General features: G+C 45.2%; 1 protein-coding gene across 1 annotated transcript; it reads left to right on the top strand.

The window, feature by feature from the left end:
* The first annotated feature begins 393 nt into the window (after positions 1–393).
* PLK1 (polo like kinase 1) lies at positions 394–17,589 on the top strand. The gene is made up of 10 exons (XM_078664797.1): positions 394–998; positions 3,747–3,915; positions 11,822–11,966; positions 12,668–12,761; positions 13,292–13,508; positions 14,031–14,183; positions 14,443–14,520; positions 15,498–15,652; positions 16,086–16,268; positions 16,752–17,589. Exons 1-10 carry the CDS (start codon positions 618–620, stop codon positions 16,956–16,958), a joined length of 1,782 nt encoding a protein of 593 aa, XP_078520923.1. The 5' UTR covers positions 394–617; the 3' UTR covers positions 16,959–17,589.
* The last annotated feature ends 9,826 nt before the right edge of the window (positions 17,590–27,415 follow it).

The raw sequence follows: 27,415 nt of genomic DNA, 5'->3' as shown, positions 1-27,415 counted from the left end.
TACAGGATCTTAAAAGTAGAAGTAAACTCCAACACTTACGAGTCAAAAAATATAGATCCCAAATAACTAGCCAAGTAATACCGCTACACTATTTGGGTTAAATAGGCAGTGGCTTTATTTCATTCACGTACGCCAAACGTCATTCACACAACTTTCACCGAATATTGCTCCATCTCCGCACTTCAATGTGTTAGTTGTAGTCATTTATCAATGTCTGCTGCTCACCGGCTCCTCTTTTGCCGTAGTCCTTTGTTTGTGTTTGTCAATCCAACGCTGTCCGCCTGCCAATAAAGCTTGTTGTTGTTGTACTCGCGTTTAAAGTTCCACGTCCCATGGAGCTGCGCGGCACGGAAGAGGCGGGGTCAGCGACTTTTTAAATCATAAGGACCAATCAGCTGCGCGCAAGCGAGTCTTAACGAACCGGCGGGTGGGTTTGAAAGTGAAACGGAGGCAGAGAGAGAAGTACGGGAAGAGGAGAGGCGGAAAGTTAAGCCGGAGGAGTTACCCGAACCCCTGTACGCTCCTAACTGAACGGAAAAGTCCTCCCGGCCCCCCATTTGTTCCCTCCCGCGGACATTCCCCCTGTGGCTCTCTACCCCCATTCTCCCCACCCTGTCATGTCCGCCATCCCCGGGAAGGCAGCTGCCTCGGTCGCCGCGATGAGGCAGCCCGAGGCGGCGCGGCCTCCTGCCCCGGTGCCCAAGGAGATCCCCGAGATCCTGGTGGACCCCCGCACCCGGCGGCGCTACAAGCGCGGCCGCTTCCTGGGCAAGGGCGGCTTCGCCAAGTGCTTCGAGATCTCGGACATGGAGACGGACGAGGTGCTGGCCGGGAAGATCGTGCCCAAGAGCCTGCTGCTGAAGCCGCACCAGAAGGAGAAGATGAGCATGGAGATCTCCATCCACCGCAGCCTGGGCCACCCGCACGTGGTGGGCTTCAGCGGCTTCTTCGAGGACCAGGACTTCGTTTACGTGGTGCTGGAGCTGTGCCGGCGCAGGGTACGCACAGTAACCCCAGGCCACAGGGCTGGGTTCATTTGGTATTGCTGGAGGAGTTTATGGGGGAGGTGCGGGCGTAACTAGTGGGACGCTCAAAGGACTGCTATGCATGGATCGGTTTTGGTGCATTAGGTTTAGGACTGAGTGTGCCCAACTCTGAGCTCATTTGTTGGCACTGTGTATAATTTAGACTAGCTAAATTAAATGTTGAAAGGATCACTTTAACAGTCTGGGGAGGCCTAGCGGCCTTCATGCTCTAATTGGCGCATCTAGATAGTGGGTTACTTGCATATGAAAGGCGATTAAGGAGGTGCGAATGGTAGTGGCAGGGATGTGTATTGCAGATATTTTAATCTCGCCTGTTCTGTGGTCCCGGATTGGTAGAATTTGAGGTTAACTATCCTCAACATTACGTCAAAGAGAAAGGAGCTTTATAGTTGTCTAACTTTATAGTTGTCTATGGGGTGTATTTGTTCCGATTCTTAGGAATTAAGATTCATAACCATTCTAACCAGGATGAAACCCCAATCCTACACTGAGCACAGGTGGTGGTGGCTGTCAGATGCACGGAGGGCGGGGCGGATACGTGGTCTTGGCTGTGTACGCGGTGGGTGTATTTTACAGCGTCTGTAAGGCTGCCTGGGATCCTCTGCTCGAGGGTAAGAGCTCAGCATCCTTGGGGACCGCCTGACGCTCCCACTCGGTATCCCGGGAAACCCGGAGGCGGGAGATGGCGCGGGCCACGCGCTCCAACTGTCTCAACATTCCATCCTGTGGCTGGGCCATGTTTAAAGGGCCGCGCATGCGCAGTGCCCTCGAGTTAAATAGTTGCTGACGTCACATGCGGTAGAGAAAACAAAACAAGGTGACGGGGCAGTCTATGCAAAACGAGGAGCTCTCGGCGTCTTGTTAATGATATTGGCATTTCTCACGGAGAGGATGGGACTGCCCGCCCCCCATGGCCTCTTACTTATTGGGTGTTGCTTGTAGCGCGGCCATATTCGGAGCCATTAGGCATTTCCTGTTTGCTCATTGTTTATGTATGTGCTAAAGCAAAGTCTTTACACTATGCAGGCCCCGTACATATAGAACGAAGTAGCCTCCGATCTGAATATCGCCAGTATAACAACGAGTACTAAACTGCACGCGGAGTTTTCTTCACATATAGGGTACACTGGATGCATGGAATAAAATCATACAGTTCTCGTAGTGTGCAAGATGCTCCACGATTGCTCTTTTTTTCATTCAGGATTTCATGGCTCCACATAGTTTGAATTCTGAAATACACGTTTTCTTTCAATGCATTCTCGCCTCTGCACCTCTGCACCTCTATCACAACTAAGACACTATCAAATTAAATACCATGATCGTCCGCGGGCTACTAAACATTCATTTTTAATCTATAATTCTTTGCTTTATTTTTGTTCACGATCCCCCCCAACTTGTTGTTGGCGCCACGAATCTCTGGCGTACATGCACATTACAAATAGCTACAAAACCAATAACATTGCACCAATGCAGACATATTTGCAGGTGCCAGTTTGACATTTAAGAATATGGCCCTTGCTTTTGATTTTGCCGTTATAGTTTTGCATGGATTCGGCAGTAGGGTTTTTCCCGGAACTAATGTTGGTAATGCAAGATCAACTCGGATTACTGCATTAATAATCCATGGGGTTGATAAATTTATGCATATGGATACAAGCCTTCCCTTGCAGGCAGTAATCTCTCAGATCCATATTGTTCTACTGTAAACTAACAGGATATGTCCTACTTGTCCGGTGGACATGTTGCCCTTGACCCAAGCATGTTCTTGGTGTCGAGCTGTAGAAATTCCACACCCCCTATTCTAGCACTGAAGCCTCCACTGAAATGCTATTGTGTTTTCCTCATAATTATGGATTTGCCACAATTCACCATCTGCAGATTCGACAACGTCTCTTTATCGCTCTGAAAGTGCCTGATGTGCTTGTGTTATGGTGGGTTCCTTTACAGTTAACAATGGGTGCAACATTCTCTTTTAATTAAGACATCCAAAAACCTAAATACAGTCAGATGATGCTGCATAATCTGCTTTTAAAAAAAAAAACCTTTGACACTTTTTATAACTTTTTCAACACTGCCACTTCTACTGTTCCACTGCTTTAGAATTCCAGTGGGCCAACCTCATAGTCCTATACGACACAAACATGTCTATTAAATTAGCACCTTTAATCGTCACTGGGGAAATATATGCTGTGCTATGAGTAATGATAGTTTATATTTGTAAAATGCTTATAGTACACCAGTTTTACTTAAGTCTTTATATAGTTTTGCCTTCTAGCTATGGACAACGCCTGTGTGGGCAGTTTACATGACACTTCCTTATATTAGTGAAACGTAACCCATGTACATATCACATCTGCTTTTGTTTAAATGTGTAGTGGTCTAACATTGGAACACTACCATTGTGTTGACCGTGGGATCCCATATTCTCTACTTTGTGGAGAATTAAAAGATGCAGCTTGTGGTATTAGTAATACATACTAGCCTAGAACCCCTTTAATGAGGGTGGAGTTAATACCAGATCCTAAATGGTGCATGGTCTTTAGGCACTTCAAATGGAGACATGTGATTGCCCCTGCTGCGCTGCTCATTACAACATTATTTGTATGGCTGGAACGAAATAGTGAAATCTTCACTCGAGTTTGAAGCAAGAATGGTTGCTTATTTGAGATGCCAGTTCTCATGCTCTGATTATCCTTGCAGTCTCTACTGGAGTTGCACAAGAGGAGGAAAGCGGTGACTGAACCAGAGGCCCGATACTACATGCGACAAACCATCCTGGGGTGCCAGTATTTACACCGGAACCGGGTCATCCATCGTGATCTCAAGCTTGGTAACCTCTTCCTCAATGATGACATGGAGGTGAAAATAGGTAAATCTTTGTTTAGTGAAGCAATCTAAGTGTACTGTGAAAATAGCCCGCCCACACAGAATTGTACAACACCGGTTGATGTCAAGAAGGCCAGAGGCAGGAAGAAAAGGTGTTTCTGCCATGTAACTTTACTTGAAATGCCATGGTCCCGAGTACAACCCAACTAATGTAAATTCCTTAAAACTGCTTGAAAGCCAATTGCTAAAGGGGACGGATTGAAACCCTGATTCGTGTATATACTGTAAAGTATTGATTGCATCTGGCAGGTGTATTTTATCACTACCTGTATGCAATATAAAAAAAGTAGATTTCTTTTAGAGACTGTTAACATTGTCTCTAATGTTATGCTTCATTAATATGCAGACTTGATGCATGGCCTCGCCTACTAGACAGTAGTCTCCTCATGCTTGGGCATTGGTGCTTATGCTCTAGTTATCCAGTGTCTTAGATCTTGAATTAGTTGACTTATGGTGGAGCTTGGAATGATAGCTCTGTGATGCCTTTCACTCGTTTGTCCACTGAGCTGACCTCTGGTTATTTATGGTATATGCTTTGAAAGTTTAATATGGTTTGAAAGTTTAATATGGTTTGAATAAGTAATCTTTGCTGTTAGACTGAAGTTGTCTGTATTTCTGTGTAATCCCACTGCTTTATTTCTCTTTGTTGAGCTTACCGCAACAATTGTTAAAATAATGAATTCATTGCAATTATTCTCAAGTTCTGGATAATCTTTCCCCTACTGATCTTGTAGGTGGGATAGGTGTTAACTCTGGAGGGCTCTAGCCACAACAAAAATATTTGGTTCCTGAATGGCCTACACAAAATGCACCTTTTTGCCAGGCCTAATCTTTCCTTCTTAATACCCATAAACCGCCCTAAAGGCTTATAGGGCAGGTTGAGCAGGCTCTTATTATATATATATATATATATATATATATATATATATATATATATTTTTTTTTTTTTTTTTTTAAAGGGACGTGTTAAGTCTTTACATATCCTTGCAGGGAAACTCCTAAAGCTGTTTTTCACTGTCGTAAGGCCTTTCTCCCCCATTGACTAGCACAGGGTTACCTTATCACATTTAATAAGTGCTAACTTTGGATTTGGAGCAGATGGAGAGGTTGTCTATATTCTAATTATGTAAAATCCCCTTTAATGGTGAAGTCTGATTTTGAGTTTTTAGTAAGTTAGCGCTTTCTTGTCCAACAATCTGTCTGGTCAGTGTCACATTACTGTGAAGTCTTACTGTTGGCGTTTGGGTATTCCTACCAGTGACCTGGCAGGATGACTGAGTAGCTGTGCCCAGCCCCACTTACACCTCAAAAGGTCTTGCCTTCTGCTCCCACAAAGGAACAGGACACCCAGCCTGCCCTGCCTTGGTAGTCCAAGATCATTAAAACATGCAGTTCCTTACTATTAAAGGCTTGTTTATCCTAAGAATAGTGGCAAGTGTATTTAATTGAGAGCACATCTTTGAAGAAAAAACATGTAAATCAATTGAAGAAGGGGTACACCGTGGCAGATTTTTGCACAAGTGATTGTATTTTTGTTAGGAGTAAAGTAGAGAACGGGGTGCAAAACAACTTATTTAAAGTTATGTAAGGCTGCTGCGAGGAATAAAGCAGCAGGTCGCAACCATCATTCCTTACGGTGATGTAATCTGATCACTAGTTCCATAAAGTGAGTTTTGGAAGATTTTGCCATGTTGTATATGCATAAGGATGACTGGGTGGTGTTCAATGGGTTAATGGCTGTAGCCTTAGATTTTGAAAAGGACAAGCCTTCCAATTGGTCAAGGACTCTCCCTTCCATGGTTGCTCCCAGAAATTCTGGTGTTGCGGTTTTTCCAAGATAAATGAGGGCAGCCATGATTGGGGGATAAAGACTATTAATGCCACAATTGTCACCTTGATTTAGAGTATCTGCTGCCAGTGGTTATTTTAGGATGGTTATCCATATGGTTGTGTATTCTAAGCTGCTTGGAGTGCTAATAGGGACTGGCCTATCGGAGGGTTTCTGTTGCAAATGTGTTCCTTATCTGACCCAGTCAGCTTGTACCAATGACTAATTACACCGTTTTGTGAATGAACTATAGTTTTGGTGGAATGTTTATGGATCACTACTTGCATGAGAAACTAAGGTCTTGTCTGATAACTAGCATTAAAGGGTAATCAATTGAAAAACTGATCATCTTCAGGTGAATCTGCACATCAAGCTTTTTAGGCACGTTGCGTAACTTATTTTTTCATGCCTTATTCTTCAAGTAGCCCAGAGATGCTAGATCTTTGTGGATAAATGATAGCGACATTGGGTATATTTACCAGCCCTAAACCTGACCGCTAACTAGGTGAAACGTGTCCTTCCAAGCCAAGTAAATGTAATGATTTAACCAATGCAATTAAATGGCTATGCAGAATTGAAGAACTAGGAAAGCATACTAGAGTTTAAATGAACATGAATGAGCTTTGTATCCAGAATCTCTTGTAAGATCGCATGCTCCTCATTTCGCCTTGTGGTTTGGGTTCAGAAACGAATTCTGACTTTTTCTTGTTTCAAACATCAGTTGAAGGAGATGCCTTCACAGGGAAGTCTAGCATAAATGTCCCATCCATTAACTTTTTTTTCGATGTTTGAATTGGAAGCAAGTGAAAACATCTGTCATTCTCTAAATGTTTCAAACCTGAAGTAAAACTCCAGTAACTCACAATTTACAATGAGCATTCCAAACAGGGTAATCTGCTGAAAAGACCTGCTATAATAAATCCCAATCAATAGACCTGTTAACACAACAAGGAAACATGTCACCAAAGATACCCCAGCCTCAAACTTGTAGTATGGCTCACAGGGACTTTTACATCTACTGGCAGAATACATAATTGGGGAGGGGGAAAACCAACGTTTTGCAGATTCTTTGCTACCAAGTAAACTGCTTGTCTGGCATAGTTATTGATAACTTCATAAGTTAGGTTCTCTACTAATTTTCTAAACCTAATTCTCACCAGTAGTACATGATCTTATCTGCCATAGTGGCATACATTAGAATAAGTGAATAACACTTTAACATAACTTGGGTAAGTAATCAAAAGGTTCAAGAAGATATTTAAAAAAAAGTGAGCAAATTTGACCACCTCCAATGTAAACTTGTTTCTTACAAAAGCATTTCATTTAAACACCATCCTGGCTCTAATTCCCTTGAGATTCAAGCAGGAACTTCTGAGGAACATGAAGGCAAAGTTCTCACCAATCTTCACTTTATTTTGAAAATGGTATCGCAATGTAAAACAAATATAACTGACCCACTTTCTCTAAAGAACGCCAGCTGGAAGGACCCTGCTTGCAAGCCAGGCCGCTCCCCGTGCCACACAGCACCTCCTGTGTGCCCTTGCCTCTCCCCGCTGCTGCCGTAAGTTCGCCGCATCATTCTGCACCGGTGATTGCGTTCCTGTAATTGTCACCTGATTGTTGCCTGCTTCTCTCCACTTTCCTTTTGTGCCCCTTACTGTTTTACTTTTACCTGTATTGTGCTGACCCCCCTACTTGTTTTCTACTGACCCCATTTGCCTTCTGTATCCCATGTCTTTCTCCCCCCCCCCCCCCCCCCCCCCCGCCTCCCAGCTGCTCTTCCCTTATATGGAGACCACTGCACGACTGTGCAGAGTCTGTCTGCGTCTGGACTCCTGCCCTCTGACGCCGGCATCCACCACGACGCTGCCCCCTCAATGCCGAACGATCATGCACCTGCTGCCTGGCCGCCCCGAAGTGCACCCAAGGACCCTTCTGCCAGAACTGCAGCTTCCCCAGCATTCAGCCCGCCAACCCACCTATGGAAGACCCACCCCAACATGCATCCTGCTCAACACCCGATCAGCCTGCAAACACGCAGTCTAACTCTGGGAGCTACTAGACACCAATGCCCCAGACGTCTCCTTCTTGACGGAGACCTGTCTGAACCCTTCCTCCGCACCCCCAACATCGCCATAGCCATCCCGGAATGCTACAAGATTACCCGCAAGGACTGCACCAACTGAGCAGGAGGAGGAATTGCCATCGTCCACAGCAACGCCCTCAAAATCTCATCAGATACCGCCAAACACCTGCACTTCCTGATCCACACCCGACCCCAACACCACCCTTGGAGGTACCCTCCTCTACCAGACCCCAACCGCAGTTCGCGACTCCATTACCAACTTCATCAGCACACACGCCCTCTCCTCTACAGACTACATCTTCCTCGAGACCTGAAGTTCCACCTCGAACAACAACTCCAACTCTTCCACCCTGATCGACAACCTCTGAATCAGACCACTTGTAACAACACTCACCCACTCCGCCGACCACACACATGACCCCATCTTCTCAGCAAGCTCCCACGTCTTCAACCGCACCACCGAACTCCACTGGACCAACCACTGCTGCGTCCACTTCACCTTCCGGAAACCCACAACACACCACCGCACCCAGCAGCTGCCCCGGGGCGCCGATGGAGCAAAGTCACCGAGGACCAGCTAACCACCGCCCTCTCCCATAGCCTCAGACAGTGGATCGACGACTGCCAACACCCTCTCCCCGCTCAAGAAGCCCTCCAACACCACACAGCAAGAGCCAGCTGTTTCACCGAAGGCCTCCAAGCGAACCTGCCAAACTCGAAAACTGGATCCGTGAACACACTGGAAAGCTACACAGTCCACAAGAACGCCACCCGCAGACCCCACCACCTCATCAGATCCGCCAAAAGGACCTCCTTCAAAGACCACCTAGACAACGCACACAACAGCAAAGAGCTCTTCAACATTGTGAAGGAACTCTCCAACCCCAGCTCCAACACCAACCACATCCCACTGTCACAAGACCTGTGCGGCTTGCTGGCCACCTATCGCAAGATCAGACATCCACAACCGCTTCAACAGTCACTACCCCATCATCCGCTGAGACCCCAAGGACCTCAAGAACTTCTGACCCATCTCCATGCGAAGGTCATTGAAAAGGCTGTCAACAAACAACTGACCAGCTTCCTCGCGGAGAACCGATCCTGGACCTGTCCCAGTCTGGGTTCCACAGCACCAAGACTGCCCTCATCGCCGCCACCGAAATCAGGACCCTGCTTGACAAGGGAGAAAACACACCCTCATCCTCTTGGACCCGTCAGCTGCCTTCGACACGGTCTGCCACCGCACACTACAAACATGGCTCCACAACGCCAGAATCCAAGAGCGGGCCCTGGACTGGACCACCTCCTTCCCCTCCAGCAGAACAGTCTGCCCCCCCCCTCCTTCCGCTCTGAAGCCACCAAGATAATTTGCGGCATATCCCAAGGCTCATCCCACCGTTGTTAAACGTCTACATGGCACCACTCGACGGCGCACAACCATATCTCCTACGCTGGCGACACCCAGCTGATCCTCTCCCTCACCAAAGACCCCCCCCAGCCAAAACCAACCTCCACAAAGGAATGAAGGCCGCCAACTGGATGAGAAACAGCCAACTGAAGCTGAACTCTGACAAGACTGAGGTCCTCATCCTCGTACTCACCCCCTTGGCCTGCGACGACTCCTGGTGGCCGACTGCACTAGGAGCACCCCTACACCCACCGACCACGCACGCAACCTAGGGGTCATCCTCTACTCCACCCTTTCGATGACTAAGCAGGTCAACACCATCTCCTTCTCTTGCCTTAACACCCTCTGCATGCTTCGCAGGATCTTCAAGTGGATCCCCACTGAAACTAGAAGGGCGGTCACCCAGGCCCTCGCCGGCAGACTGGACTACGGCAACGCACTCTACGTAGGGGCCCCGGCCAAACTCCTGAAACTGCTCCAATGCATCGAGCGCCTCTGCACGCCTGATCCTCTGCATACCTCACCGCAGCCACATCACACCCCACCTAAGAGACCTGCACTGGCTCCCCATCAACAATAGGATAGCCTTCAAGCTCCTCACCCATGCAGACAAGGCTCTCCACAACACCGGGTCAGCATACCTCAACAGCCAACTCAGCCTTTACACCCCCACCTGCCAGCTCCGCAAACCACACCCTCGCCACCGTCCCCAGCATCCGAAGAGTGACCACCAGTGGCAGATCATTCTCCCACCTCGCCACCAAGACATGGAACACCCTCCCATCCGCCTGCGGCAGACCAAAGACCTCCTAACCTTCAGGAGACTCCTCAAGACCTGGCTCTTCAAACAGTAGCAGCAATTTTTATTTTTATTTTTTTTTATTCTCCACCCCCTCTCCCCTGCGCCTTGAGACCCTCACGGGTATGTAGTGAGCTTTATAAATGCATTGATTGAAAGGACTCCTCATGCTAGGAGTTAAACTGCTTTGTTACCTGTAGGACGCACAAGCAGTAGGTGGAAAAACCACAAATTTGAAGACTCTCTTAGACAGATGCAATTGTGGGAAGAGGCAAACTTGGGGTGGGCCTTAATTGATCTCACACGGGGCCAGAGGTGGTGTGCTAACTGCTTAAGTGAAGAAGAATTAGCTGCAGTTAGTGCCTCTGTAATTGGCCATCACTAACCTCTACTCCAGCCCAATATTGGTGACAAAATATGTTAAAAGGGAAGTGACTCCAAATCAACAAACTTACTGCTAGATTGGAATAATCAAGGCATATGATTGAAGAGTTTAGGCGTCCACTATTGTTATAGGTAGGTTACTGTTTAGTAGTTTTAGCGTAATAAACCTGTGTATAGTAGCACCTAATTGACGTTCTAAAGCGGCTTCATGCAATTGTATATGCGAAGATGGGACTATGCTGTGAAGACATGTTAACCACAGTACAAATAATTTTACTTTGTAATCCTGCAACCCTGAGGTTGATAACCTTGACCAATTCATGAATACTATCAGGGGTGTAGAATTTAATATTACTTGTCCATGGAACAGGTTGCTTCATAAATCTACTTGTTCTGTAACAAAATGCACATGTCCCTTTGCTAAGTAGTGCGATGCCCAATTATGGCAGCAATCTCATGGGAGCTCTAATAACTTCTGATAGTAGGGTTTGAATGCTAGCAATTCCCTTATTTTGCCATCTTTTAGGAGATCTACGTGCTGGAGGTAGCAGTAAGCCATTGGCAAGCCCTTTGGAGTCTGTGCAAACCTACCTTGTATGGTTTGTGTAGGATTCATCAGCTAGTCTCAGTCTTACAAAAACATGTCAAAATAAGACCCGACCATGAACAAATCCAAAGCTGACCAACGTCATACCATTGGCTTTGTCAATGCTTGTTTTTCATGTTTGCTATGCTTTAGTTGAAACTGGTTACTGATTTGGATTATGAATATTTTTGGGGAAATACAAGCATGCATCAACACATTTTACTAAAAAATGCTTCTAAGAATGGTAACTAAGTTTTTTCCATAGTTTAGGAAAACTTTTTCCCCCCCAGTTGACATCTGACAGAGCCCTCAGGAGCAGGTATCTGTTGGTCTCTGCGTCTTCTGATGCAGGATTAAAAACCCATCCGAGACATCAGTTAATTTGACTGCAGGGTGGATGCCCAATGTGTTCTAGGGCATTGGCCGAAGTCCAGACAATATAACTCTACTACTTGTGCAAAAAGTAGCAGCTAAGACGGCATGAGTGGTCTGGTAGCTATGTGGTACATTGCCTCCCATTAATAAGCATTTGTCAAGATTGTACTTTACTCCAGTAGGTGAGTAACTGGATTGAATTGTGAGGTTTTGCGGCTCCTACCTTTCAGATGTATTGGGGTGGATGTCCATAACTGGAGCAAGCATTCCTTGTGTCGCTATTTTGTTGTATAGATTTAGATCCTTTGGTCACCCAGCGGTATAATGCTGGCATTTTGCCTAGGTGGCTGGGTTTTGGGGGTGTAAGGATTTGTTTATTGTGCTCCTTCTGGCTAGCATCTAAAATGTGCTTCCTTTAATTAGGTGACTTTGGTTTGGCGACAAAAATAGAATTTGATGGTGAACGCAAGAAAACGCTGTGTGGGACTCCAAATTACATCGCTCCTGAAGTCCTTGGCAAAAAGGGTCACAGTTTTGAGGTGGACATCTGGTCCCTTGGCTGCATTTTGTAAGTACAGCTTTGAAGAGGCGGTCGGTATTGTGCTTTTTTTTTTTTTAAAGGTAGAGTGTCGCCATAAGTGACATAACAGGGCAGCAGGCTATTACATTATCTAATACTTTCATTGGATGCTGTTTAGAGGCCAAATCCTCCATCTAAGACCGTGATCATAATCCTGTTTGCCCAGAACACAAGGATGTTCCTTTATATTTTTTCTCCAGATTTTAAAACGTTTTTTGGGGCCTCCGTAGCCCTTTTGGGTTGTTAAAACGGCAATAGTTGACTTACATGTTAATATTGGTTGCTAGGCCTTGCTGTGCATAATCTTCCCTCCCCCCCCCCCCCCCCCCCCCCCCCACACACACACACCCCAAAAAAGGATTGCACTGAAAGTGTGCGAAGAGTGTTTTTTCAAAGGCTTGTGTACTATGAAATCTTTTGTGGTGGCAATGATTAAGTCAATGTTCAAAGGTTGCAGTAGCATTGTTAAAATGCAGTGCGCTTCCCACAAACGCCACAATTTTATGTCATGGAGTAGATCAGGTGAGACTGGAGTGGGAATATTAATCTGCACACTGACAAGATGCAGTAATCACTCTTGGCACGTTGGCTGTGATTTAAGCTCAGTCGTCCCACCGTCTGGGCAATATGATCTCCGACTTTTTGACTTTGGTAATGACTCCAGTCCTTTGTTCTGCTGTGTCCTCCAGGTACACACTCCTCGTTGGAAAGCCACCCTTTGAAACATCCTGCCTCAAGGAAACCTATATGCGGATCAAACGGAATGAGTACACTATACCAAAGGTGAGGATAGTACGAGGGAGTTCATGCTTTCTGCTCCTATGCAGATTTATACTCTGTTTGATGGCCCTTGGTGTTAAGAGTTAGTGGCTTGACCTGAGTAACTTGCTGACAGATTTATTGTATGGGTAAAGTGCATGACCGAAGTATCACTGCTGCAGTCTCTCCTCAGCTGGTGTTTACATAATCAAATATGCAGACTGTTGTCTTGTGACTTTGGGGCTAGCTAAACGCGCACTCAATTTTGCATAAATGAACGAGGTCTAACCTGCTAGTAGCTCATGTTTATCTAAAACCCTTGCATTTCTATGGGTGTTGAAGGGGTGAGGCACATGGTTCTAAAACCCTTTGACTGAAAGGTAAAATATTAGTCTGATACCAATGAGGCCGGAGGGGCTTCACACTAAGGGCCCTTTGCTACGTCTGGCTCGAAGTTCTTGTAATGGTTGGCTCTATTCAATTGCTTGTTTTGTGGGAAGAGTATATATTTGACTTCCTGTGTCATGGCTTCACCTCACTTTTTTTTCTTCCAGCACATTAACCCGGTAGCAGCTAATCTTATATCAAAAATGCTGCAGTCCGATCCCAACACTCGCCCCACCATCGACGAGCTGCTAACCGATGAGTTCTTCACGTCTGGATATATTCCAGTCCGGCTTCCCGCCACCTGTCTGACTGTGCCTCCCCGGTTCTCCATCGCCCCAACCAGTATTGAGACAGGTCGCAAACCATTGGCTGCTCTCAATAAAGGTAAGCAGAACACTGCCTGCTGCAGTCTACACTTCAACCCATTCACCCCTTTCCACAGCATCTGTGCCCAGTTTGAACTGGCATCTTGGTGGGAGCGATTGGTATGGGGAATTTACATTCAACCAGAACTTTCCAACCTCCAGTGAGCATGGTATACAGTTGTATTATCTCGTGCACTGATTCTTATAATTCAGCCTCCTGGAATTATATAATTCTGAACCAGTAGACTTCTAAAAGGCCTTTTATCCACCGCTCCAGACATACTTTTTGTCCATTCTTTGGAATACTTATATTTTCATTTGTGCTTTCTTACCTTTGTGTTTATATTTAGGGCGTTAAGTGGGTGGACTTGAGTCTGACCTCAGTAAAAAATGTTTTGGCCACCAACCAATAGTCTGCCTCGGTTTACATGGTTTTTATCTTCGTTTTCAAGGGGGCTTTTTAAATTGCTGAGCACATTGTGTTCTGTGGGGGTACTACACCTTTTTCAACAGTTATTTAATGGAAGCCTTTCTTGATTAGGTCCTGAGAGTCCCATGGTAGAAAAACAAGCTGTTTCTGAGAAGGACGATGAGGTGATTACAGAGCCATTGGACTGCTACCTCTCGGAGATGTTCCAGCAGCTCACCAGCGTCAATGCCACAAAGCCTTGTGAGCGGCCAATCATCCGGCAAGGTGAGCTGAAGCGGTGTAACACCAGAGGTGTAAGATTGTACTACTTGTGAACTTTAGGGGGTGAGGCTGATTGTCTCCAGTGTTTCTAGTGTAACGTATGCTATGTTCATCTAATCTCGCTTTGACCCGGCATTATTAACTCTAAACCCTGGGGTGCGATGGAAAATTGACCAGGTGCCTTTCTTTGATCAGACTGGAGACTGCACTAGAGTAGCCAAACCTTCAATGATCCTGTTAATCAATGTGCTTTGTTTTTCAGAGGAAGCTGAGGATCCGGCCTGCAATCCCATATTCTGGGTTAGCAAGTGGGTCGACTATTCTGACAAGTATGGATTGGGTATGTATTGTGTATGGTTGTTGGCATGCCTAACCAGAGTACAGGATGTGCTGTTTCATGTAACTACTGCTGCTACTAGAATTGGCCAAGCAAAAGTGTACATAGTGCTTACGCAAGACTATCTGAGCGGGAGGAAATTCATAATTGGGATTCCTTCATATTCCTAAACCTTGAATACAAGTATTGACATCCTGGAACACTTTGTTTTTAAAGTAAACTTAGTACATATTCTGTTTTACTTCCAAGTGATATTCCCAGATCTGTTTTTTTTTGTGGGTTTTTTTTGCACTTGGGGAGTGACATGGATAAGGTGAAAGTGAGACACTAGAGTGCCCAAATTCTTGTACTGGGTGGCAACGAGAATTTGAAGGCTGACCTTTTCAGTTTCTCATATTGCCCATAAATGACTTCTGTTCAGATGAAACTAAATAGTTTGATTAATCTGCACTTGAAAGTTGAGCTACAGAATTACCTTGAGCCTTAACAAGGGCAGCATAATCGTTGTAATCTAGTCATACTGTCTTGTTTCAGCTTAAAGGGCACATACATAGTTTAATTTTCTTTATCGTGTCCTGAACCGGTGTCCACTGTCAATAGAATATTCTGACTGTCAACATGGGACATTGTGAAGACCATCCCATCAGCTAAAGGACCGTTATATTTAACCAGAATTACTATGCTCACATGAATCTGAGCATCTCCATGGCAAAGAATATTTCCTTCTGGGCTGAAGTTTGGCTGAAAAGAAGGTGGTATTTGTGAAGAGCCCTCTGACCTAGTATAGACCCTGAACTTCATCTGCTGTAACCGCAAACACCTGAATAGGGCTTCATTGACTCTGGGCTCACAAAGTCTGCATGTTCATCATTGCAGGCTGGTCTATAAGAACAAGTAGTATTCTTTCAGTGTTTTCATTTTAGGTGCTTGATTTACAATTGTCAGATTAAGCTGTCTTAACTCCTCCCTTTCTCTGGCAGGCTACCAGTTGTGTGATAATAGTGTTGGTGTACTGTTCAATGATTCCACCCGCTTGATCATGTACAACGATGGCGACACCCTGCAGTATATCGAGCGGAATAACGCAGAGTCTTACCTAAACGTCAGATCCTACCCCACAGTCCTGACTAAGAAGGTGAGTCTTGGTTACTTGCTCAGCTCTGTCCATCACAAATTTCCCAATTCACTTGACACCTCCATTTGCAATCTCAAAGCACAGAGCAGTCGTATTGGCTCATGAAAGATTACTTGTCAGTGGTGTTTGCACCAGGGCCCTTTTTTTTTTTTTTTTTTTTTTTTTTATATTAAGATTTTGCTGTACTTGTACAAGTGTGGGTGCAGAAGTCTGCTAAATGCTTGAACCGATCAGTATTCCAGTGAAGACTACTTGAAGGTGGGGGGGGGGGGGGTCACTACTTGGTACTATAGCTATGAAATCTTTCTGGACAGACTTCTTTCTCTGGTGTCTTGACTTATTTCAGTTGATGTATTTCCTTTGTGAGTTCAGCATTCTTACATGGATTAAGTTTGCTTTGCATCTCAAACCTTTTTTCCCCTCCCTCCCCCAGATCACACTGCTGAAGTACTTCAGGAACTACATGAGCGAGCATTTATTGAAGGCTGGGGCCAACATCACACCACGTGAGGGCGATGAGCTGGCTCGAATGCCCTACCTCCGAACCTGGTTCCGCACCCGAAGTGCAATCATTCTGCACTTAAGCAACGGAACTGTGCAAATCAACTTCTTCCAGGTCAGACTCGATGTACATAAAACCAATTCACGGGTACAGACTATCCACAACTTAACTGGACTTTTATGTCCTCCATCATTGACTACTGGGTTGGTGCTAGGGACCCTGGGCATGCATACTTGGCTAACTTGACCTGCCATTGCAGTCTTGAGTTTGATTTTTTTTTTTTTTTTTTAAATACTTAACTAATGGGTTGCACCCTACCACAATACAGTTTAACTCCTAATAGGGGTATGGGAATTTACTTGGATGTGTTGTAAGGATTGTAATGTGAGTGGATATGTATTGTCGGATATCTACTGCCAAAAAGGGGCTCTTTCCTAAACCAAGTGCCTGTATGCTTGGAGTGGAGTAAGGTAAATATAGCAGGCACTTAGGATTCCTTCCTGACTGGGAGAGGGGTACAGCAATTTATGTGAAATGAGCATAACATGAAATTGTCATTTTGCAGTAGTGGGTGCTAATTTCAATCCTATATTGCAGGATCACACAAAGATCATTCTCTGTCCCCTAATGGCTGCTGTTGCCTTCATTGATGAGAAGCGGGACTTCCGGACCTACAAGCTAAGCTTGATAGAAGAGCATGGTTGCTGCAAGGAGCTGGCGAGTCGGTTGAGATATGCACGTACCATGGTGGAGAAGCTCAAAAATACACAATCTGGATCTGCACGTGCAAAGCCTTCTGCCTAGACCTGCTCCCATCTGTGACTGCAGTTTGCACTTATAAAAAATAGTTTTATTTTTTAGTATTAAGTGGGGTCCACGCCCAGTCAGACATTACAGATGTGTCCCTATTCATGTAAAGGTAGCAGTATACTTCTCCCAAGGTTGACTTTTGTTCTGAGCTACACACCAACTAACTTTGAACATGTGCTGGTAAACCTCAACCCCAGATCACTTCTGCGACCTGCTGGATCTGGGATCTGATTCTTTCCTGGACAGACAATACTGGGATTAAAGCCCCAACAAATGGATGCTACACGTTGCCTCCATTGGTGTCCTGACTCTGTGGGGAGTGAGTTTTTGTCTAAAGCTGGCTACTCCACGCCAGATGAAATTATGCACAATTCTGTGTGACTTTAAGCTGTAAGGCAAATGCACAGCTGGTTCCTCCTACTCTAACCTCCATACGGCTTCTAATCAAGAACGTATTGAACTCTACATTTCAGTGCTGTTTTGGAGACTTTCTGCCTGTCCTGTATGTTCTCTTTATGTTGAGATCCTGGTCTTACTCTGTTGGATCTGTTATTTTAAATGTGCCTCTTTGAAAATACTGGCTTAAGCCAGTGACATTTTGTATATTAAATAGATTAAAAATAAATTCAATCTCTGTATCCTTTAGCTTCTCTATGGGAGGGCCAGGCAGGTGTTGATTGAAATGTGTAGGTGGTAATTCTCCTCGTTTGTTTCCAGACTAGTTTATTTTCTTTATGCATGGGTGTGCGCCCCACCTCATGGTGAGACCGGTAACTACTGTATCTTACTTTTACTAAGTTTTATATAGTGCAAACTTGATCCAAATCTGATATCTGAGCGCTTTACATGGCACCAGTTGCATTACATGAGGACACATTAATTTTTTTTCTGATAGATACATCTGCCGTGTGGATTCCTCACCTTGTTGAATATCCCCTTGCGCCAGCAACATTCGGAAATTCTTTTTGTAGCTTCGCGCCGACGTGGATTTGGACGTCATAGAGGCACGGCATCGCTCGCGACTCCGCTGACGTCACCGACTCCTACAATAGGCCCACGCCGGCGTGATGACATCAGTTCCCTTTTTTCCGCGTCGTCTATGCTAACGGTTTCGAGATACTCAGTAGCTTTTAGTAACTCTTACTGTTTTTCTTTGTTTTATTCTCTTTGTCTTTGTTATGTCGACAAAGAAAACAGGATTTAAACCCTGCAGGAATGCGGGAAGATGTCACTTACGGACCCACACCAGGACTGTATTTGGTGTTTGCGCTCCGACCACGACGTGGATGGATGTTCATCGTGTCAAAAAATGAATCCAAAGGCCCTGCGAGAAAGGTAGTGTTGCAGGGTTTCTGTACTCACACAGAACTGTGCACAGAGGAGTGGAACCTCGGCAAATTAGGGTGTCCCAAAACTTACCTTAGCAACCAACTCACCCCTTACCGAGCTAGCTACAGTGTCTCATTGGACATATCAAACACCCAATGTTTAGACAAACCAGAACATGAACTTACAGTACCTCAGGGTACGTGGGACTCATGAACACTCTTTCGTTATATTATCATTACAAACCAGAACATGGAGTAAAGAAGACACATGTGCATTTGAAATGTTTATTTACTAATGCCGTCTTCTCAGGCGCAGTATCTTTGATAATACAAGTATACTTATTATCAGTAGCAAAATTATCAGCATAGTTACTAAGACATAAAAAGCGAATGGTGACAGCATGTTAACATGCTGTAATGAATAAGAGTTAACAACACTTATATCTCACCCTCCCTAACACATATATTATATTATTATCTAAGAAGGTCTCTTTGGGTTGTTTTAGGGCGGGCCCATACCTTAGTGTCCTAGCATGAAGGAATCACATCAGCATACACCAGCTCTCTCTGCATGTGCACCGCATCAAGTGTGTTAACAATTCTCGTGCAAAGCAATATCAATCCCGCCTCAAGCCCAAGTTGGCAAAGGCTGCACTTGTGTTATGACTATGAAGGCGTGGAGATCAGACCTCATAACAATTCCATATCGTGTTGCTCCTGAAACTTCAGCACTCTCCGTGCAGACATGGTTTATTAAACAAAACTGATATCAGAGCAATAACATATTATTCTCACATACACCACGGCAAACCACTAGGTTGAAAGCTAAGTCAACAATTAAGGGTCGTGTGCAGAAGTTGCAAGAAAGGAAAAATGGCGTTTAAATCCGAAATGTACCTATGCTAACTTAACACGATATAAGGATATATAGGAGCTATACAACACCCCCCCATGATCCGAGAACGGACTAAATAAGATAACAGAAGTGCCATCACATGAGAGCAGAATCCAATCATAAACGAGCATGAATAAAAATTCAATGTATAAAAACTAATGCTAAAAAATAGCCCACAAGTATACTGTGGCTCAAGCCAATAGGCAAGCAAAAATAAAATGTCTTGACTAAAAGTCAATAAAATCAAGGAAATGCTATCAATCAGCATGCCAATTTGAGGCAGTGTCTATGATAAGACTGTATATGAAAAGTAAGCTGCAACAGCCTCCAGGAGGAAGTCACTGTCCTCATCCGAAAACAGTTCAGCCATCCAATTTAAAAGATGAAAGGAACATACGTGATCTTCCAGCACCGGATCCTCTATAACCATCAGAGGACAGCTCGGTGGGTTTTCAAGAAAAGTCCGTTCCAAGAAATTTTGCGCTGCCGACAACACATCCCAGGGACCCATTAGTCCATGTGCCACCGCCAAGGCCATAATCCTTTCGTCAGAACAAACCAACTCGTGAGCAATGATAGGACTCATCAGTTGATCAAAATCGACGTCAGAAGATATTGGTCCGCAGAGACACAAATCAATGGCCCAAAGGAAATCACAGGTCAGGCAGTGAAATACAGGCTGGACACAGGTGAAATAGGAGAACCGAAAAGATAATCCAAACGCCGTGCTTAGAGTCGCCAACGGCAGTGTGCCATAATAATCAAGCATGCGGTTGCGAAACCGCGTCAGTAGTAACTGTGCGTGGTCTTGCACAGGAAGGGCATCCATATTTAAAAAGGCAGAAAACCACCAATGCGCCAGCCGCTAATGCAAGCAAAAACGGGAACCCTCCAAACAAGGATGAAAAAATAGAATGGAAGAAAGCAGGGATGACTCCAAAAATCTTCTCAAAGGAAGTCACGAGACCACCGCTAACAACTTTAAAAAAATGTGCTAGGCCCGTTGTGGAGGATGCGTTAAAGATAGAACGGACCATGGCTCCGAAATGCAAGGGCAAATCAGTGTTTAAAAGAGCCTGAACCTCCGTGCGGGTGTTAGCAATGTGAAGCACGAAAGTTTCACGGGCCGAGCTCAAGGCCACCTCTTTCTGGGACAATAGAGCTCTTATTCTAGCCATGCCGCTGAATTCTGCTCCCAAGGTCGGTATCTGTGGCCAAATGGAAGACTCCCTATGTTCACGTGTGGGAGGATAAAGAACATTTCTGCAGCAAATAACTCGCTCACTAACCGTTACTATGAAAGCTATACCTTTAATTAAACCACAGCAGTTTTCATTATTGAGCATTAAATAACTACCATTCTCTAACAATTTAAACGTGGGGATGATAGCAGGAACTGGCGTGCCCTGTAAAACGCAAGCCATATTCGGTCGGTCCTTGTTACATGAACCGTGCAACTGTATGTGTCTGCACATTAAAGAATGATCTGGCGTCTCAGTACACTCATCCCCTGTTAGATAAACCTCTTGTTCATCCTTGAAACATCTGTATGTGTATGGGAGTGACCAGACCTCATGAAGAAAACCGCTACCTAAGGGCTCAAAACGACCTATTGGCACATATTTCATACAATTTGAAAACTTATATAAAGCAAAAGGCAGCGTTATTAAACCGTGGATAAGCCACGTAGCAGCAGTGGTCTCTGCCACAGAAAAAGGTAAAGATTCCAATCTTTCAATATGGAGCATAGAAAAGGAAGCATCACGCATTGAAAGCAAGCGTTGTTTGTCTGTCAAATTAAATGGTGCAAATAAAGAGGAAACGTTTATGTATCCCCAGGGAACTTTACCCATTTTTAGAGTCTGTAGTGTCCATGCAAACTGCATGATTGAACGTAATTGATTTTGACCATGGTATAATACAGACACTTCATCATGCACAATATCAACAACAGACGACACAATATTATCTAATGTGTAAATTCTAGAGGAAAGCACGTTAATGCTATTGTCAACCACTGCAAGCACTTTCTCAAGATTTGCCTGATCAATAGCCCTAAGGCGTGAAGCAGCCTCAATCTGTGAGAGTTTCCAAATTTCATTGTAAACACCATATAACCACCTTTTCGACCTGCCACTAGCTGGGCCCTTAATGAAATCATTCAAATCCACGTCTGCATTCAGTTTGGAAAGGTGATACTTAACCGCAGGTAAAGTTGAATGTTTCAGCCAAGCTTGACACAACTTGCCAACAGAGTAAGAGGTGACAGTATGACTCAAATCAAAACGGGGATCAGATCTAACAGTCTTAAACCCGTCAGTTATATTTAAAAATCTTTTTTGGCAAGAATCAGCACTACGGTGCCAAAGCAGCCAACCCTTGGGATTCATACTGGAAATGTTAAAGGAGGAATTCAGAAGCAGAGCCTGTATAACTCTAATGGACAATTTAGTAAAATTACTCCAATTCTCATATTCCTCCAACTCCGGGAAAGACGGGGTGTTTAACCTTTTAGATGTAGCCAATCCAAAGCACGTGGTCTGGGAAATGGTTTCATTTAAAAACCACATATGATTTGGGATGAGACATGCACGGTGCAAAGCCTCAGTGCCTTGTACCTGCCAGGCCCTTGAGCCCCAAACTGATTTAAGGTCTATGGTATCCTTCCATAACTCATACCCTCCAGTAACTAATTGATCCAGGAAGGCCTTTGAATATAACAATTTTGTATTTGTAAGTCGAACCTTGGACAGTGGCTGTTTGTGAAATTTAAAATAAAAGGACTCCGGATTGGACTGATTAAAGTCAGTGAAATAAGTATACTTTTTAAGAAACGTTTCTGAACTCCCTTGTGTTGGTGCTGGGCAATGTTCCCACTGAGTAAAATTAACCGCATCCCTTCGGGAAGATGTCTTGTGTAAGAAGTGATTGCCATAATGTTGGTAACAGAACAATTCACCATAATTAGCAGATTCTAAATATAAATCCTCAGCATCAAAAGCAGCATAATATTTCAAATCAGAAAACAAACTTTCCACAGCATTAACATCCCAATCATCAGAACGAATGTTTTGTTTCACCACATCCCCCATATTAACTCTTAGTACATTAGGGACATTAACGACTTCCGTTGGACCATGAATCTGAAAACGAACTGCATCCCACGCGATTCCATCCAGAACAGGCCACGCTGTGATGTTAACCAAAGTCAAGTCTCTTTTTAATCTGTGTGTAGAATGTGAAGAGGAAAGTGGGGCCAAAGTTCCATTCAAATGAGTAATGCAAGTTCTCTCCTCGACATAGTGTCCATTCATAATCCGAAAAAAATAAAACACAAAACCAATTGACATAAAAAGGTAAACTGAAAAAAGGACCAGCCAAATGTATATCCAAGGAGGTATCAAAAAATGTTTTTTAAACAGGCTAGCATATAATGCAATTTTAGAGGGTTTTTTCGAGGCAAGGGAAGCAGAGTCAAATGAAAACCTGGATTCCGTGGCTAAACGAGCTTGCAGGTCAGGCATGGACAAATCAGTGGGGTATGTATAGTCTGTCTCATCAAGGTTAGTTCCTGGTAAAGTAGTCAATAATGGAGTGGAAACAGCAGGTAAATCGATGGCCACCTCAGGTTCATTATTAGAAGCAGTGGGCATAATTGAATTTCTCACAATGGAAGGACAGGAAACAGCCGGTGTCATGCTAAGAAGAATCGGCCACTCTGTGTATCTTGACATTGTCAATAGAAATAAACCTGTTTTCCTTACGACCTGGAAGTGGTGGTAAAATGACTGTTCTTGTGCCCTTCACTCCAAGCACTGGGACCGGAGCTCGATAGGAGGGACCAAACTCTTTCTTGTTGTCGATCTTCTCTCGAACCAGTTCTCCAACTTGGGGTAGCCAGCCAACTACCGGGATCTGCAACGCATCATCCGATGTGGAGGGCAAATGTTCCTTTGCAAGAGTGTCTCTCGTCTTTTGTAGATTCTGTAAAACATTGCAATGTTCATCTGCGTCAAAGGAAGTGGCGCGAACCACCGAGTCTAGACCGTCAAGGTCAGGGACGAACATCTTGATGCCAAAGAGCAATTCGTATGGGGTCCGCCCACCCAGAGACCTTCTAGGGAGATTATTAAGAGCACGCTGCACGCCATAGAGGTGAGCCAGCCAATTTCTGCCAGTGCCTATAACTCGGGCTGTCAAAGATTGCTTTAAATCACGGTTCATTCGTTCAACTACACTATTACCCTCGGGTCTGTAGGGTGACGAAAACTTGACTTGGACCCCCATCGAAGTCATGGCATCCTTATACGCCTTAGAGGCGAAAGCCGGACCCTGATCCGAATGGAAGGTACCACAGGCAAAAATCCCTATAAAGATACGCAAATCTCTGATGACAGTCCGGGAATCAGCGCTGCGATGTGGCCATAACCACACAAAGCGTGTGCATGAGTCAACTGCTACTAAGATGTATTTATACGCAGTATCAGATGAAAATGGACCGCAGTGATCTAAATAAACACAGCCTAGTGGTTTATTAGAAATGTACAACTGAGTCTGAGGCGGACGCGTAGCAGTTGAAGGTTTAATCTGCTGGCATATGTCACAAAGAAGGACATAATCACGCGTCTGTTTGTACAGTCCCCGCCACCAGAAACGTTGTTGTAGTTGCGTTACAGTGGCTGAGACGCCCGCATGCGCAGACGCCACACCTTCATGAGCCGCTGTAATCAAGTCTGTTCTGCGATCAGAGTTGGGAATCAGCCGTTCCCCAACATCAGGAATTGTCACAAAAGGAACCTTTTCGGGACTTAAGTGGTATTTATACTTCGAAGGGAATCCCGAAGGATGTTTACTTCCCTTCTCAGAGGCAGCAATCGCTGCCAAGATGTCGCTATCAATCTTGGTTTTAGACCTAGTAACTGCTGCAACTAAGTATGTAGATACTGCTGATTTCGCTGCTTCATCAGCAAGCGAGTTGCCAACAGCGTGAACTCCCACGCGCTGATGACCGAGAGTATGAATCACATAAACGAGTGGCAACATAGCCTTAAGCTCTGCCACTCGAACCCAGATCTTTTTATGTTTTATTGTGCTACCCTTGGAATCATGAAAATCATTTTGAATCCAAAAGAACAAGTTTTCATTGTAAGACTGGACACAGTAGTAAGAATCACTTACAATTAGAGTAGTAACACTTGGATCTGCGTACTCCAAAGCTAGTAAGAGAGCACGAAGCTCTGCCAATTGTGCGGTGCAATCGCCCAGGGGCAACGTGTGTACCTCCCTGGAAATGAACTCATCATTCAACATAGCACCGACCACAATGGCGCATGCGGAAACGTAGGCATGTTTAGAGCCATGCGCAACCTGCGCCGACCCATCAGTGTAAATGATGCAATGGAAGTCCTCCAAAGGTCGCATCGCCAGAGGAGCAGGATGAACGAATTCATACTGCAAGTACTCCTGCGACCGTAAGGAAGCGTCAAAAATAAACATGACATCCGAGGATGACAATGACGCAGCCCACTGAATCCACCGAGGGTGCAAAGCTTTTGAATTTGGTACACTCGCTTTCGTGACTGCCTCCAAATGAGGACAGGGTGTTACCACTAGCATGCGTTTCCCCTGTGACAGAGCACGTTCCTTTAGAATAGCCATCTGTACAGCAGTTAAAACCTTTTCTATGGTGGGAAACCGCATCTCAGCCGAGGTGTACAAGTGTGACTTGTAAGCAATAGGTACTGTGTCACCTTCATTAAAAGTGAGGTAAGTGAAACCCACCGTCCCAGGAATTATTCTTATGACCAGGTTGGTGTGGTTATCACGAGTCAGTAAATATTTAGAAGCGAGCAGATCAGCCTGCAAGGATTGCAAAATGGCTGAATGCTCAGGCAGCCAGCAAGATTTTGAGAAAGTTGGTTGTATCAAAGCATACAAAGGCTTGATACGCTGGGCATATTCCGGAATGTAAGTTCTGCCGAAATTCAAAAAGCCCAGTAAGGATTGTAATTTTTTCAGAGTTGTTGGTGCGCGCAAATGTGCGCACTTCTCCAAGAAGTGAGGAGCCAAACCTCTACCTTCATTGTTGAGCTCATAGCCCAAAAACAACACTGTGTGTTCAGCAATGTGCGATTTTGCAAAGTTGAATTTGTAACCCATGTCTGCGAAGTTGCAAACAAGAGAATTTACTCGACACAGATGCTCCCAAATATCGTCGTCTGTGAGATATATGTCATCCACATACGAAAAAGCATCAGGGTCGAGTGCCTCCAGAATAGAGACAATTCGAGCGGTAAATACACCAGGACTATTCTTGTAGCCCATTGGAAGACGCCGGAATTGCTTTTGGACTCCAGCGCATGTAAAACTGGTCCATTGGGAGCTAAAGCTGTCCAATCTGTGGGCATAAAAACCATTGGATATGTCAAGCGTTGTCTTGAAACGCTTACGCACGAGACTATCCACTAGGGCAGAGCCGTGGGTATTCTGTACTGCACAGTTACGGCAATGCGAGTTTAAATGCCGGTAATCCAAAACCAAACGATATGATCCGTCAGGTTTATTCACAGTAAAAAGGGGATTATTCATCGGTGACACACACGTTTCAATAACTCCCTGATATTCCAATTGTTCAAGGATTTCCGCGACGGAAGATTTTGCTTCACGCCGAATGGGATATTGAGGTTGAGGCTGCGGCTGAGACCGCAACGGAATTTCGTGGCAAGGCGACAATTTATCCCAACCACATTGGTTACGGTACAGAGCCGGCGCGAGAGCCCGAGCCCACTCTTCTGCAAAATGCTGCGCATGCCCTTTCGAGACAGTGTTCGCGAAACTGGGTAGGATTACCTCCTCCCCTCGCGGCGCCGCGAGCACAAAAGGTGGGGGCCAGTCAGCCTCCGAAAGTAAAATATCATATGTAGAAGACAGATTCTCCCAAAATACACCTTTAACGGTACGCTGTATGTCACCTTCAATTAACAGGACAATTTCATATAGTCTTTCAGGGGGAGCAAGTCTCATATCCGCCGTTTCTATCACAACGTAGACATCAGTCGCTGTCACCCTCAGTAGTGGACGCAGCGCCTCTCTGACTATGGTTATCTCCGCCGCGCTGTCCAGCAAGGTCAGAGCCCACGTCAGATTCCGAAGCCGCGTTCTCACTATCTGTGGCATATCGATGCGCTGTTAAGGCTGCGACTTTCTTTTTCGCAAACTGCGGACGCCTAGGCGTAGAATCCTCCTGCTTCACTGCGCCGTCCGTCTGGCGGGACTGGCCACGTCCTTGTTGGCCACCACGTCCACGTCCACCCCCTCCTCCTCCACCGGTCTTCGGGGCCGATGTGTCCTGAAAGGAACGAGGAGAGCGTTGATCAGAACCCTGAAAACGATCAGGCGATTTAATCATCGCGCGGTCGCGCAAATCATAAACTTTTTCGGGTGGCGCAGGAGCTTGTATTGCAGGAAAAGTACCCTGAGTCTGCGTTGTCTGCTTCCCCTGTGTCTGTTTTTTAGGCCAATTTTGTTTCTTGGACTTGGGCTGGGCATCTGTCACTGCAGATTGTCCCTGTGGTTGTTTTTTCTCCTTCACTGGAAAATATTTCAGACCCCTACTCGTGCGGCCAATCGTTTTATAAGCGGCCACCACAATTTTTGCTAACTGGCGGGGTTTGTCGGCATCGGGCAGAGCAGCCAAAGCATTCGACACCTGAAAGTTAACTGCATCTCCTTTAACATTGGAGAGAATGAGATCACTTACAATCTCAAAAGAACCACACAGGCGCATACCCAATTCAACCGCTGCCTCTGGACCGTGATCATTCTGAACACGTCTAACGATTTCAGGCAGGGCAGTCATAGACGGGGTGCCGAAACACCTTGTATAAACTGCCGCAAATGTTTTTCCCCAGCTGTCACAGTCAGCAAGTTCAGGAGTAATATCCTTCGGTAGAGTAATCGTCAACATTCTATGTTTATCAGCAGGAGTAGAATTCGGAAAAACCGCCTCCAGTTGATCAAACTTCTCTGCTAGCCAGAATGGGAAGTCATCGTTGTCAACCGGACGCGCACCAAAAACCGAATTTACCATCACTGGATTGAGACGCATTCCGCCTCGTTCCAGGGGAGCGGCCGCACCCCCCTGGGGACCACCAGGAAGATGTCGACCGATGTATTGCACTAAAGCACGAATCACGGAAATGGAAACTACATGCAGCCTGCGAATTTCT

Source organism: Lissotriton helveticus, chromosome 10 (assembly GCF_964261635.1).
Source record: "Lissotriton helveticus chromosome 10, aLisHel1.1, whole genome shotgun sequence".
Classification (NCBI taxonomy): domain Eukaryota; kingdom Metazoa; phylum Chordata; class Amphibia; order Caudata; family Salamandridae; genus Lissotriton; species Lissotriton helveticus.
This window is presented reverse-complemented; position numbering and strand designations above follow the sequence as displayed.